At 37.7% G+C, this 15,383-nt stretch overlaps 1 protein-coding gene across 1 annotated transcript in view; it reads right to left on the bottom strand.

The window, feature by feature from the left end:
* Positions 1 to 15,383, bottom strand: part of MYZAP (myocardial zonula adherens protein) — a gene marked incomplete at its 5' end in the record, with an annotated part of 56,805 nt that overhangs the window by 33,818 nt on the left and 7,604 nt on the right. The window contains 5 exons of the mRNA XM_084293509.1: positions 606 to 731; positions 2,769 to 2,921; positions 3,787 to 3,900; positions 6,318 to 6,410; positions 8,947 to 9,105. Of these exons, the coding sequence (XP_084149635.1) occupies positions 606 to 731; positions 2,769 to 2,921; positions 3,787 to 3,900; positions 6,318 to 6,410; positions 8,947 to 9,105 (645 nt within the window). The remainder of the gene's footprint in view (positions 1 to 605; positions 732 to 2,768; positions 2,922 to 3,786; positions 3,901 to 6,317; positions 6,411 to 8,946; positions 9,106 to 15,383) is intronic.

Here is a 15,383-nt window from a genome sequence, read left to right as displayed (position 1 = left end):
TGTTCTCCCTTCTGAGTATTTCGTGAAGTAACAGCACAAGAAAATATGCTATTCCAGTTGACAGCATTTTAAACACTACCATTTACCCTGTTCAGCTATGTACTTTCTTCACATATAAAACTATAGGAATAGGAAGAAGCTAGAGAATCTACCTTCAGTCTCAGTCATTATCTATCTTTACCAGGTAGAAGAACACAATGACAAACTGATCAAAGTTAGGTTTTACTTGGGGGTGGACCAAAACCAGTGGGCAGAAAGATTTATTGCTCCCCTAGTGTCCAGTGAAATTGTCCCTCCATCCCTTTTAAAAATATCAATAAAATTGGACATCCCGTTTTCCTCTTTTTAGAGGAATGGAAGTAAAAAAAGCCAACTTACTCCATTTCAGATTTTGAAATCAACATTATCATTACTGTTACTGTGTTTGAACGTTCTTTATTCAGCCCTACAACCCCAATAGCTTGGAAAACTTCGTAACAGTGGCATGACTAGTCACAGAGAAAGGAGTGAAGTAGCATATGTACACTCTAGAGTAAAAAACTCTCCATTACTAGGTGACTGAGAAATGACACCCAAACGAAGTGCCACAGACCGGCTATACGTACTAGGAGGATTTCTTTCTCAGCTTTATGTTTCTGTTCCTCTTCTCTCATTTTTTCCTCATATTGACTATACAGTTTTCTTGTCATCTCTCTCATGACTTCAGCATTGGCTTCTTGTGATGATTCCACCTATAAGAGAGAATAGGATGAAAGTCATGGATGACCCATCTGTCAGCAGAGCACTGCTGTCAGCAGGAGAAATGAAACTCACATGATGCAAGAATAACACCTTGAATTTCAGTTCCACCTTGTTATAAATTTGACATTATTGAAGCAGATTGTCATTTACATCAAAACCATTGCAATGCTTCGCCAATGTAGAACTTATTCAAATTTGTAGAAGTTACCACTTCATCTAGTTTCACGTTGGTTGTATTTAACTAGCCAGCACTTGTAGAGCACCAGGCCACACCTCTTTACTGAGCCCTTCCATAACAGCCTCCAAGTCACTGTTTGTTTCCCCATGGAAAAAGTTTTGTTTCCTGCCATTTTATTGAAATGTAGATTAGAGATGGTGTAGGAGATGGTGTAGACTCCCGTTTCTAGATAGCCACCAACTCTCTAAGCAACAATTACTTTAAGCTGAACATAAGTATGTGCTGCTAACCAGAAGACACAGCTGCACCCTCCCTCCTCTCTCTTGCTTTTTCACATACTGCTCTGACAGCCAGCACAGGAACTGGGGTGACCATGGAGCAAAGTTGATCAGTGAACAACTCAGACTGAAAACACCCAGGAGTAAGGGAGGGTTAATTTTTAACCACAGGACCAGAAACTCTACAACTGTTACAGGGAAGAGGGCAAGAATGGTAATTCAGAGACAGGATTTCCCCCTTATGTGCGTTCAAAACACTCACTGAACCACACCCTCATTGATTAAACACAAGATAATACACTTACAGCATAAACCCATCTACTCTGTAAACTGCAATAAAAAGCAAAGTAAAATAGCTCATCTAGGACTTAGTTCTCTTAATGCACATTCTATAAATCAGAAATGGTTATACTGGAATGCTGTGGCTGCTAAAGCCACATCAGGGAGATGCGAATACACTGTCATCTGAGAAAAGAATAAAGTGTTCCTTGCTCATCACTAAAGCTTACAAAACCACTAAATACCTTGTTCTGATTGCAAGGTCTTCGTTGTGCATTTATTTTGTTTGTTTTCTTCACTTCAAGGACCGAATGATTTATTAAAATCTTGTGTTTATCTTACATGGTGGGAACAACTGTCCTAGTGCCCTGTAGGATAACAACAGTGTATTTCATCCTTTGACAAGGGACTAAGCTCTGAACGACTCCACTTGTTCTACAATTGCCCTCTTTGGCAACTCACAGACTGATACTGGCACAGAGGTAGTAACTTGCACTTTGTGGGTGGGACTGAAGATAAATTAAGTTTCACTGTAACACAAAACCTTTCATGCTATAGAAAGCCTGAAAGAATCATGTAATTCAGAAAAAGCCAACAATCAAAACCCAAATTCCTTGAGATATATTGAACTGGAGTATGATCCCTGGCACTGAGTCTCCATCATTTGTTTGCTTATAACTTGAGCAATGAGGATAGTGATAACAAGCATTAAAATATTGATGCACTATGGCATCTGTCATGGTATTCTTAAGCAAGTTCTCCAACCTCAGCTATTGTAATGAGAAAATGGTCAAGCTTTCTGCCATGTAAAACCATATAGTTTGCATTTTATTCCCTTGCATTTCTCTGAAAGAAATAGCTTAATTCTCTTTCCAAAACACTTGCTGCTACAGCACTTATCTGCTGACCGTATGTTCATAAAACTTGATTACCTACTAAAAACTAAGCAGTACCATATAAGCAGGCTCAACATCAAGACATTCTTACAGCACTGTGTAAAGTTATAAAGTCCCTTTACTTACACAAATGGACACTAATTACCTTTTAATAGTTTGAACTTCCACCTGCCAACATCTCTGGAGAGTAATCCCATGTCATGGAAAGACTGACTGCTGCCAGCTGGGATTCTTTGTTATTAATACAGAACCATTTCACAGGAATATGACAGCTCTAGAGAACGAGCAAGGTGTGATGGATGAAGAATCCTTCACAAATAAGGCCAAGGAATTCATTTAATATATTCCTAAATGCCCTTACTGTGCAATATCTTCAGGGGAGTTTATATACTGTACCTTTAATTTCAGTAACTGATTTTCAATTTGTGCTGTTTCCAGTTGTTTTTGCTTCTCTCTCAGCTTTTCCATAGATTGCTCATGTGTGTGTTTTAAATTCCTTATTTGTTCCCTTATATCAGTGTTCTCCAAAGTAACATCCACTAGAGTTTTCTGGAAGAAAGAAGCAAACCACATATTAAAAATCGCAAATAATCTAGTTTGCTAATGTGGTCAAGAGATTATGGAATAGAAAAAAACATTTAAGAGATTCATGATTAGTCAACACAACATGAACAGTTTTGAAAGTTTTAACATATAAAATTCTGACTTTTTTTGTATTTGGTTTCCTAGAAGGAATTTCCATGAGGAACATATTCATTGAAATCAAGTCCTGGAACTCTATTAAAAAAGAAAAGAAAAAAAGGAATATGGATACATTTTAGTACAAATGTTATTCCCAACAGTCTTCCTTTCTCCTCTCCAAGATCCATGCTATACATTTTAAACACATTAAAGTGAGAAAAACTGTGACATACAAGAAAACAGGATCATTAATTGTTGAGCTCAGATACATGGGAATTTGAAAGTCTTTAAAACAGAAAATATGTTCCCGCATTCTCCCTCCCCCTACATTTCACAGGTATATACAACATCACCAGTACTTATTAGCATCCACACATGCCACTTCCATTTCTATTACCTGGTGAAGGTAGGTATAAGACAGAAGATGTTCTATTTTGCTTAATACAGAACAAATTATATTGTCACCTTACAATATTCTGTAAAGACATGACTAGTGACATTAGTCTGCTGCAGATCAGTATCTCTTGAGTGTACACTTTTTAAATTGTTGTTACAAAATAGTTGCAGATTTTTTTCCTTAGTTTCTTAAATTAGATGCCTCAGATACCCAAGACAAGACTTTATGGACTAGCTTAGTGTTAGAATCTGTATTTGTTATCCATGTTTAATGTACACTTTTAAATGCACGTCAGAAAATGAAGTTGTCAGCTGTGAAACAGCTATTAAAATGTACCTGCAAGTCTATTGATGCTGATGTCAAGGAGCTGTTCATTTCACTAAAGCTATCTAAGGCTGCAGCCTGCACTCGCACATGATTCTCTAAGGATTCCTGATGAGCATTTGTCACCTGAGCAGGAAAAAAAAAGAAGTTTTATATAGAATAATGATCAAGTTTACCTATTGCTTCAAAGGGACCTACAGAATAGACAGACCCCATGGTTAATTTCCACAGTACTAGGATGCTTAAAGTATACAAACCATGTCCCTGTACCTCAAAAACATACAAACAAAATTTATAATTCAAATATGCTAACAGAAACAAGGCACAAGCAGCTATGTTTGTTGCTGATCTGTAATAAAACCTGATCTGTGTAAAACCTGTCTGTTTTCTGAAAGGACAAGAGAACACTTGGCAGAAAGCTTATATAGACAGAGTGGGTGGACTATAAAAAGTCACAGGGTGAAAACCAGAAGAATGCAAGAAAAGAAGAGATCTAGAAAGGTTTGGGTGAACTGTAGAATAGCCTTAATTAAGAAGGAAATGACTAACTGGATACATAAAGAAGCAACACCAAGACAACTCAAGGATGAAACAATATGAAGCAGGCAGGAGAAGTCAGCAGAGAGCTATGTTATACAAAAATTTGTCATCTGTTATACAAACACACGCATGCTTAAAACTGGAGGGAATAAAAGCACAAAATGACATCATTTAAGAGGAGACAGAAACTCAAAACAATGTAAATTATTATGAACCATTCAGTAATAAAAGAGGAAAAAAAATGTTACTAATGGAGGCCAGCCCAACTTGGATTCTTTGATAAATGAGATTTGTTTCTCGATAAAAGCATAAGAACACCAGGGACCGATATGGAGAACAATTAGTGTTTAGTAACCAAGTCATACATGGATTAGATCAACACAGGGAGCAGAAGCCAAGTAGTTACTGTTAACCCTATACAAATGTGTGCTCAGGTAAAACAAACAAACAAACAAAAGCAGAAATGCTTTGCATGGATTAAGAAAGTTGCAAGATAAGAACTTGTGTGAAGAAACATACTGGCCAGGGCTGAGTATTTGAAGTACAAACTTCAAACAAACTCCATGAACAAAAAGTAGTCCTGGAAATTAATGGGGAAAAAAGTGTAGTGATTTAAAGCTGAAGCAAAGAGTATAGAAAGGATTTTAAATAGGATCCTCAAATAGCATGTAGGATGGCATTGATGTAAAAACAAAAAACCAATCAAATCAAAAAGCGTATGTTATTAGATAGAAGAACACCTGGACTTTATTTCAGGAACTCTAAAATACTAAGAAACAGGGTGGGGAATGTCTCAGTGTGCTGTTTATGTCAGAAGGAATCCTTCGTAAACTGTACATTTGCTTCAGAACTAGAGATTCTGAAAGAGCTGGTCATTATCCCCAGTGATTTTCAGACTCAGGCACGATTTTTACTGGTCAAGTGTAAGATCCAGAAATACAGAATATCATCACTCGTCCTCAGTAAGGACCAGCCACAAAGAAGACAACACCACATCTTAGTCAGCATTTGCCTACATGGTACTCAATCGGGGGTGCACCTCGCTGGCATCAAGACTAATTAATTCAGTTTTCTCTCCTTCCTCTCAAGTTGGGGTGATTTTTTTATTATTATTATTTTATTTAAGTATACTACTTGCCACAGATTTCTGTTCTGTGTTGTGATCTCTATGCATAAATACAGCATGCAGGGAACTAACAGTTTCCAAATAAGACTGTCTGAAGGGCACAAGTCCGGGTCCCAGACCCTTAAAAGTCAGGCTATGTTTAATTGTCAAAGCTTCTTCTGAACCAGGGCTGTGAATAACAGTATTGAATATAAATTCCACAGCAGGTTTTCAGGGGAACTTTTTGGAACTAAGAACCCAGCTTAAATAGATGAATAGCATTTCTACAGACTGCAGCAGCATTTATTGCTAAAGCACACATCAGAAGAAAGGTCATCAAATGACCATCACAAGGTTCCATTAAGAACCAAAAGGTAAGTCATTTTAGGAATGCCATGCACTTTAATACTCAGTAATATTACTACTTCTTTTACTATCATGTTTAAACAATAGAGTCAGTAAAACAGAACAAAGTCTGTTGATATTACACCAACTTGAAGTTGCACGTCACTCATAATTATACAATTGATATTTTTCAAATCACCGGGCAGATGACTGCTCCAAACACCTCCAATAATTCCTAAATTGTCTAGAATGAGCATGCACTCAGATGATGCTATCAAGATTGTTCTTCTATTTCCAAGAAACAGGCAATTAATTCCATATGCAAAAGCATCCCTGTCCTACTTTACCTTGCTGGAGGGAAAAGGTAGATAAATAAAAGAAGGTAAATATGTCACATTACAGAACAAACCAGAATGGTTTGAGATATTATTTCTGTTCTTCTAAAGTAAAACAAATAAATAAGTAATTTAAAAAAAAAAAAAAAAAGAGAGAAAAATGTCTCTAGATAGTACAGGGACAGTTATTCTTTCCCTACAATTGAATGCATACTTACTTTCAGTTCATTCGTAAGCTGTTGTATTTTTCGTTTCATTTCATCATATTCCCCATACATTTTCTTTCTTACTTTTTCCAGAGTTGCTCTCACCTGGTGTTAGAAAAATCACATGCCTTATCAATCAAACTTACTGATGATACTGTTTATACTGGGACACAATATTTTGCTCCTATATCTTTTATTGTTACTTTTAGTGATGGCCATTATTAATCTAACTTTTTTTCAATAGTACTTTATACTTAAGAAGTTAAGTCTTAAGAGCTGTCTACATAGGAATGATCTATATAAAAGTCTCTGAGTAATTCTAAACTTCTCTGTACACACTTAAACACTAGTAAATTAATAATTTAAATGAATTTCAATTATCCATAAGTCATTCTAACCTAATTTGATGGCTAACAGAACTAAAACTAATTTGAACATACAACATTTTCTTTCTCAAAAAAGCATCCACACATGGATTTAATACACATTCATTCTATTTAAAGTGTTTAATTAAGTTTTCACTGAGTGTCCTTTGAAGATAAACCCTTTAGTTTCGCTGCATTTGGACTTTTAGGCTCATAATTAACTAAACAATATATTAGCATAAATTTACCAACATAATTTCAAACCTGAAGAGTATTTGATTTTATTTAAGAACTACGGATGTAAATTATGTCTTGCCTTTCTAAACAAAAAGTAAAAGAAAAAAACAAACAACAAAACATGTTAGAAGCCAGCTTGGGTTTGCATGCCATTACAAACATGCAAAGAACCAATTTTCTTAAGAGCACACATTGTAAACACTATTTAGACGTTCACCTACAGTCTACCTTCCAGCTATATAATTCAGATCTCAGATTTTTTTTTTTTTTTCCTCCCTGCCCTCAATTGAACACAAACTGGCTGCAGATAATCTAGGGCAGTGAGCTTACCTTACCTCTGCATAGCTGAAGTGAGACTTGGGGAAGGAAGGAGGGGAAAATATCAAGAGGAGATATTTCTGGAAGCTCTGTGGTATACACACGCCCTCCCAGAAAGAAGGGTACTGGCCACCAAACCTATGCAAGGAGTGGGCACAAGCCTACTCCCAACTACTTGCTCCCTTTAGGATGAGAAACACAGAAGGAAGCTGACTCCTGCACTTCTGAAGGAAACCCTCCTTGTCCTGTTCCTACACACGTGCATGCCCCCCGCAAGGTCCAAGTTCGACAAAAGAAATGATCAGCAGTTCTGATGTGGCCCACCATTTTTGGTCGATTTAAGTCAGCACATATGTGGCACAAGCTGAGAACTTTTATTTAAGACTCTACTTTTAAAGATTGAACTTATCTGGCAGGCCAAAGTTCACAAACTAGCATAACTGAACGTAGCCTCTAAAAGACAGCAGTGCAAGGGTCAGTACACCTCTTCAAAGGGCTTTCCCACATTTTCTGAAAGCATCAGTACCCTGAACACGATGCAAGACATGCTATTGAAATGCCCTGACATTTCCCACCACGCCACAAGCTGTGGCATTTGCAATGAACAGCGAAGGAGAGGGAGATGGTCCCAGTCCAAGCAACCTGCATCAGGTATCAGAAGCAGTGCAACCTAGGAAGCTGCATCATGCTGTATGCCAAGCCACCCATCCCCTGGCAGCACTTCAGCAAGGTAGATAAACTACGTAGGCAGGAAAAGAGCAGCCAAAGCAGCTCACATGCCTTGCCTGCGCAGCAGTAGCGACGTATCCTAATTGGCAAGTGCAGGAACTGGAGAGTGTAAATGCTGGGAGCTGGTAAACTGTGAGTAATAAAGGAGAAAAACAAGTCCTGATAGCTGAAGACGAGGCAGATGCTAGGAGTACACATAATTACAGTCTCTTACACTGCTGGCTTAACTCGGTGCTCCTCCCTTTTATAGCAATGCAGTTCTCTTGCACTTGAATCAGTGTAAGATGATAGCCACTGACCAAGAGTAGATGGAAAGAGGTCAAATTATTTGCTCTGGGCTAATTAAGGAGTTATTGCCAAAGTCTGACACACAAAGAGATGGTGAGTTTCAGGCACAGAAATGAGCAGCGTCAGAAATGCATTTTTTTTTTCTTTCAGGAGAACTCCTGCCAATTACGATAAATGAGCATGCACAAAGAAAATAGTACAAAGTCATCCTTATTAGGCTGACTATTTTAAGACTGCCCCAAGACATACCCAAGTGATTTTAGTGTATCACCTAAATTAGGAGCCTTTCCAAAACTGGGATGGGGGAGGGGAAAGCAGAAGAGAAGAGAGTTTATCCTTCCAGGTGTCTGCTTACATAGATTCTCCTGTATCACATTGAAAATTATGAAGACTTCAGGTCAGGGACCCCAAGATCTGTTTGGCAAGTTACTTGTCCAGGTTCCAGGTGCATCCCTCACCTCAGTCATCGAGCATTAAGGACTTGAGTTTGAAACATGTAGCTCCCAAGTACCTAACGGGTGTTTTTGTTTTGTTTTGTTTTTTAAACTTGAGTACTAACAAGGCAAGCGTTTAACTTCAAAGTGGGTTCCTGATTCCGATTTGGATGTTGGCCTAGATGTCAGTTGTCCCATGGTCACTCACAGCTCTACATGAATAAATGGAAGGGATATATGACAAATTTTGAAGCTGAAAGAATAACTCACTTCTTTAATGTAATTCATCTCTTCTTTCAGCTGATCAGCTGACCAGCCATAAACCACCATTTCTCTCTTATGGTTGTTGTCAGTCCGGTGCACGACGCCATACACCATTCCATGAGAAAGCGTCCCTGGAGACATGCCATTTGGTACATGGTAGAGCTCCTTAAAAACAAATAATAAATTATTTTAAAATCAGTTCTAGAATAATTTAAAAACAAAACAAAAAATACAGTAACATGGGACCAGGAGAGACAGTCAACTAGAGTGAAAGCACAGCAGCACCTAAGAATACTAGTTCCCAAATGTTTTGGGGCCAAATTGTCAACCTTCATACTTTTGGGATGATCAATAATCAGTTCATAATTGACACAGATGATACAGGTGTCTAATTGCCATTGACTTTAATAGAAGTGGTATATGTACAGTCAGGAGCAACAGATTGGATTAGTGCAAGAAGAGATGGAGGCACAGGAGAGAGAAAGCTACCCTGGCTTATATGCTACTTTTCTGCATTCTTCTAGAGCGTTATTACCTTTAACAGTTTCCCTTTAAATTCTTGAAAAGACAGTTCCCTCCTGCCCTCTGCAAAGTCCCTGCTGTGCAATGTATCAAAATTCACAAGTTTAATAAAACTATTTAGAGAGTTCTCAGATGAAACTGATATTGCAACTTCTGAGCTCTTACACAGAGCACAGAAAATATCATTTTATCTTGTAGATAAACAATCTAGGATTTTAGTTTGCATTCTAGGCTAAGGACCTCCAAAGCAATCAAACATCCATTTCAGTGTTGCATTTCTCTTCCAGAAATTGTAGAACTGACACCTTAAGAGCCAAAACAATGTTATGAAACACAGCATCCACATGAGCATTTCCATGTTACGAACTATTATAGGAGGACAGAACTTCAAGCACTGATCTTGGTTGTTACTTGACTGGCAGCTTTAAAGTGCCTACATTTGTTATTTTGGCAATCTGCAGAAATTTATAAAAAAAATACTTGTGATAAACGTCTTATTTTAAGGTGCTCTTTGCAACAGACTCCTCTTATTCATCTCATCAATATAGGTAAGAAAAATACTCATACAAACAGTAGGAATCATTTCCCTCAGCATGTAAATAAATATCTGCAAGATGAGATGTAACCACCCATCCTAACTACTCACCTAGCCTCCCTTCTAATCAACACAGAGAAATATACTTCTGTAGCAATCACCTGAAATAAGTTGGACTCCATAAGTACTATTTTATCTTCTTGTTTATGAAGAATTTAAACAACTAGCTCAGATGAAAACATCCATGTTATGGCTTTTTAAACTAGGGGGGGAAATAATATCACCTAACTTTGGATGTTTGCACATTGGGAATCTAAATGAATGATTCTTTGTGAATATAAAGTTAGAAAGATACAATCTTGAAAAACAAAAACAAAAACAGCTGTTACTACTTAATTTTGCACGTTGTCTTTTAAAGGCCAGTGATAGAGATAAATTACTTACAGGTAATTTCACTAAACTTCCTTTCTCACAAAAGATTTTACCCAGGATGCGGATAAATCTGACAATATTTGCAACATTGGCATTTGAATATATTTGTTTTTGTTTTGTTGTTCAGTAATGACACAGCATGAAAACCTACAGACTTTGAGAGTCTATTAAATCTAAGGAGCATCTAAATGCTGTATGTGATACCAAACAGAAGCAGGAAGAGATGAAACTCATCATCTTGTATCCACATGCAACCGCACCCCAGCTAGTCTCCAGTTCGTACTATGACAGAGGCCAATGGTGATATCTGCACTCTAAAGCAGTAGCTCCTTCAATTTTTAGCAGCCAAACCAACACAACTGAAGTGGCGATGTAAGGATAAATATTTCTTTGTGTAGGTTAAAAAGGAACAGGAATATCTATTTGGATTAAAAGAAATGGCTAAAGATAGACATCTGTTATACATGATAAAAAGAAAGGTGCGTTCCTTCTGCATGGCACTGACTGATTTTCTCAACATTGGAAAACCTTTACTGTATCACTGATGGCTTAACCGTTTTGCTGAAACCCTGTATGTGTGCATGCAGAGCTGGGAGGGGAACAATCATGGAGCAGACACCTGATAAAGACAGTTTCAGGCAAAGAACAACAAGGCTACAAGTAATCATTTAAAATGAATCAATTAGAAACACCTAACGGAAAAATATTGAGCCACCAGTCCTACCAATAACAGATACAATTCTGCAGTTTGAAAACACTATATGCAAAGCTTCATATCCTGATAACCAAAAGTTACATAAGTACCTCTTTTTTTTTTTTTTTTTTTTTTTTTTTTTCCTACTTAGGACGCATAATACAAACAAAAAAACTAGACCTGATTTTTTGAGAGTAAATAACACAGGAACTAGATGGGGACATGACTCAAAACTTTAGTGTGTTTACTTCCAGGGTTGTACAGTTCCTTTGGTAGTTTCATCTCAGCTCCTCCCCTGCATCTGGATAAAGGGATTACATACAATTTTCCATCTTCCAGATAACCACATGAATAATCACTTTGATTGTTTAGAAGTTACTAAGGCCCCAGACATTGAATTTATAAATCCATACCCTTTACCAACTCTCATTCATTTTTTATGAGGTGAACAGCTGAGTACCAGCAACTACTAAGATCCTTTGTGCCTCTGAAACATTAGCAGAATTGTTTAAAGTAATATTGGCAGAGTTCTTCATGAAGGTTATGATCAAGTCCCTTATTTCTTGAACATTGTAAACACATTCCTAAGGAATGCTTTAAAGGATTTTGCCCCTCTAGCAAAGACCAGCAGATTCAGACACTAGGTTTGCAGCCAGAGAATCACCCATGACACTTAAATATTTCACAGATGAACAGACTTAAATTTACATCATAATGGGCACACAATGAGCATCATAAGTATGCACAAAGCCAGACTGGTTTCACTTCTCCAGCAATAATAATACACTTGTCTCCAGTCTATATCTGCACAAGCCTCCCAAAATGTCTTTGTCACTTCTTTCAGATTAAAACGAATCTCCATCATCTGTTGAGTGTTCCAGTTCTACTACGTGCTATTTACAACACAGGATATTGCTTTAACTTCTCATTGTTTTCCTCTGTCTCCCATACATATCCACTCCCACTACTCATATTTTTCTGACAAGGTCCTCGCCTCTCTCTACTTTGATCTGCAGTGAGGCATCTCAGTGATGATAACAGAATAAGTAAATACATGCAAGTATTTAGAAGCAAGTAGATACTGTAAAGTTAACCAGAAAAGTACATAAAGCTGGAAGGTTTCTTTAGTTAACCATTGCTTTTTAAGGTCAGAGTATCAGCCAACTCCAGAGTACACGGATGCTCTTCCTCCCTGCCTGCCTACGCACTTGATAGCACTGGAACAAAACCTTTTCTAAGTGCAATGTGTTGCCCCAAAACGTGCTGAAAACCCCTTCTAATATGACATGCTTATCTGAAAAGGCAGACGAAACTCAAGAAACTCATGAATATTTCTTTGTGGCTACAGTCAATTGTTTGACAATCCAAGTTAACAGCAACAACACATCGTGTTGCTGTACATGAATAATATAGCAGCTTCCAGGAACATGCTTTGGCTAAGTTGTAGCAATAGTCATGTTGCAGTTGGCAGCATCACATAGCATGTCCTAAAGAAAAGCGGACTGTGTTTACTTAATTAATAATTATTCAATACAGAAGCCGACACCCCTAGGTTGCAAAAGTCTTGATAATTGCCATGCATCCTGTTTATGTCTACGTTCAAGGAAGTAGCACAAGCAGCACATAATGTAATATGAAGCAAAGACACCATAAAAATAGACTCATATTTAAATATGATTTGTGAGCTGCTTTTTGTACCGCCCATAGTTTTATTAGCATTATGTAAATGACACTGAGGGGTGACTTCTTCCAAATCTGTCTCCATCAACTTTTTAAATGCAAGTCAGGTACCCCCATGCTTCATACTTTCTCACCGCCCAGAAGCTGGAAGCAGAAGCCTAGATGAGGTGTCTTATTTTGAGGAAAAAGGACACTTCGTATAATAATTTGCACAATTTCAGAGGTAGTACACACATGGTCTCGAAATTTTACTGTGATCTTCTGTTTATCAGCACCATCTAAAAACTTTTCTTTTAACCTACAACTTAAATATTTAGGTAATGTTTTATCTGTTCCTCGTCTGCTGCATTCCAGGGGGGTTCTGAAATATCCAGTTATCTTTTGTGTGCTCACTGTGTATACAAAGAACAAGAGCATTCACATCGTTACTTAGGTTACATATTTTCTGTCCAGTAAAGTGACACATTTACAATACTGAGTTCACCAAGCAAAGTTACTGTGCTCTTACAAAACGCAGCAGTGTTTTCATATTTCTTCATATTCCCCTACAGCTTATGGAACTCATGTTACATTCTGGGATGTTTCATATATAAATAGTATTAAAATATGGAAAATATGCCAAGACATAGACACGAGCATTCTTAAGCTCATTGATGCTAAATCAGAAGCTTCACTGAACACATTCAAATTTTTAAACTCCTTGATTTTTATTTTTTTTTTAGAATTTAGGTGCCTGCCTCATAAAACAGAAGTAGCAGGCATTACACAAAGTCACATCTAATCAAAGAAATCTGTACCCAGAACACCAACATTTATATGCTAAGAAAATAAGATACAAGAGAGTAGTAATCACAGAGGTCAGTGGAACTCTTTCTGTGGTCTTCATGTAGTGCTATTTTGAATGAAGGAGTTGCTTAAACAGCATTACCAAAAACAATGAATTTGTGCTGGAGAGGCTGAGAAGCAGGCACCTGTAACAGGTGAACCACATTTGTTATGTCACAACTCCTGATATGCTGCTGGGAGTGGGCTGGCAGCCACAGATCAGCGGAGAAAATAGGCACTGTCCTAGATTCAAAGTGCACAACAGCCTCGTGTTCATTGCACTCATGTTCTTTGATCCAGCCCTGACACAAGTTTCTGCTTGGTGTTCAGCATAACACACTGGAGCAAATTCTCCTTCTGGCTTCCTTACAGTCTACATTTTTGCTGGGAGAAAAATGTTTACTCTGTTTTTGTATTCCTACGCAAGAAGCAAAAAGGGTCTCACCTCTAGGATGTGACCATTTAAAAACGTAATTAAAGAGTTTGAAAATATATACAGCCAAAGTACCAATTACAGTTAAGATTAAATGCTGTTCAAACTCTGTTGAAAGCCACAGAAACAGGGAAGTGAGACAAATTTTTATTTTTTATTATCTTGTCAAAGTGTCCAAACAAACAAAGAAACAAACAGATCTCTCTATACATATCTCAATATTCTGCCCTTGACCATCTAACTGCAGCTTCCAATGACACTTCCAAATTTAGGCATGAGAGCCAAGAAAGGGATAGATGGATAAAAATAAGCCCAGGCCCAAACAGAGACAATACAATTGTCTAGTAGCTCTTTATTATGCAAGACAGAACAGGCCTCAGGACACACAGATTTTGCATACAATCTGACCAGCACAATATTCCATTGTACTTCACGGTGAACTAAGCAGCCTCACACCACTTTCATCCATTGTCTAATGTTAACAGTAGAAATATAACAAAATTATGATAGTTTCAGATACTCTATCTGAAGTGCAACAATTCAGAGATATTTAGCAGTAAGCTTTTCACCACTAAAAAGCAAACCAACCAACAAACTTGTACTGGTGTCTTCAACTCTCACATATTTCTTTCAAGGTATCATAGCCTAAATAGGAACACAGAAATCTGGCCTGGCACAAACTCTCTCTTCCTCCGTTTTTTAAGATCATCCCCTAACCGTGTACTATCTGCCAGCCTTTCACAGAAGACAGGGAGAGGCCATCCTGCTGCATTCAATGCCGGCAGTAATTTTCTTGCAACAGAACTGCCCAGCTCTGTCACTTCCTTTTCATCTCTTGCAGTGGTTCATTTTTATTTACTAGTAGTATAGCAATAAATAAGTCAACCTAGAAACATAATGTGCTGATATAGATTTAAGGAAATACTGCATATATCTTGGACTAAACTTTCACTACAATGAAAAAGGCCAAGGTAACATCTACTAACATAACCAATGAAGAACGAGTTCTGAACTGACAGTGAGCTCCAAAACAAAGTACTGGCAGAATCACTGCTAGCAAGCCCTTCTGTACAGTTCACTAGCTGATTCTGTACCTGACACATCTCCTCATGGTACCTAGTCCCAGAAAGTATAGAAGATTAACACATGTGCGCCAGTGAGCCATCGCAATGTCACATCGGGGCACCTCAAAATCACCTCCTTCCAATGAAAGATTAGAAAGAGAAGATTACAACCAAATGTCACGCCATGGTATATTTATAGTTTTCTGGCATTCCCTGTGACACAGCAAGGTCTCTGCTCTCCTTCCTCATCAGCGGCAG

This window comes from Netta rufina (genome assembly GCF_964035555.1).
Source record: "Netta rufina genome assembly, chromosome: 11".
Classification (NCBI taxonomy): Eukaryota; Metazoa; Chordata; class Aves; order Anseriformes; family Anatidae; genus Netta; species Netta rufina.
This window is presented reverse-complemented; position numbering and strand designations above follow the sequence as displayed.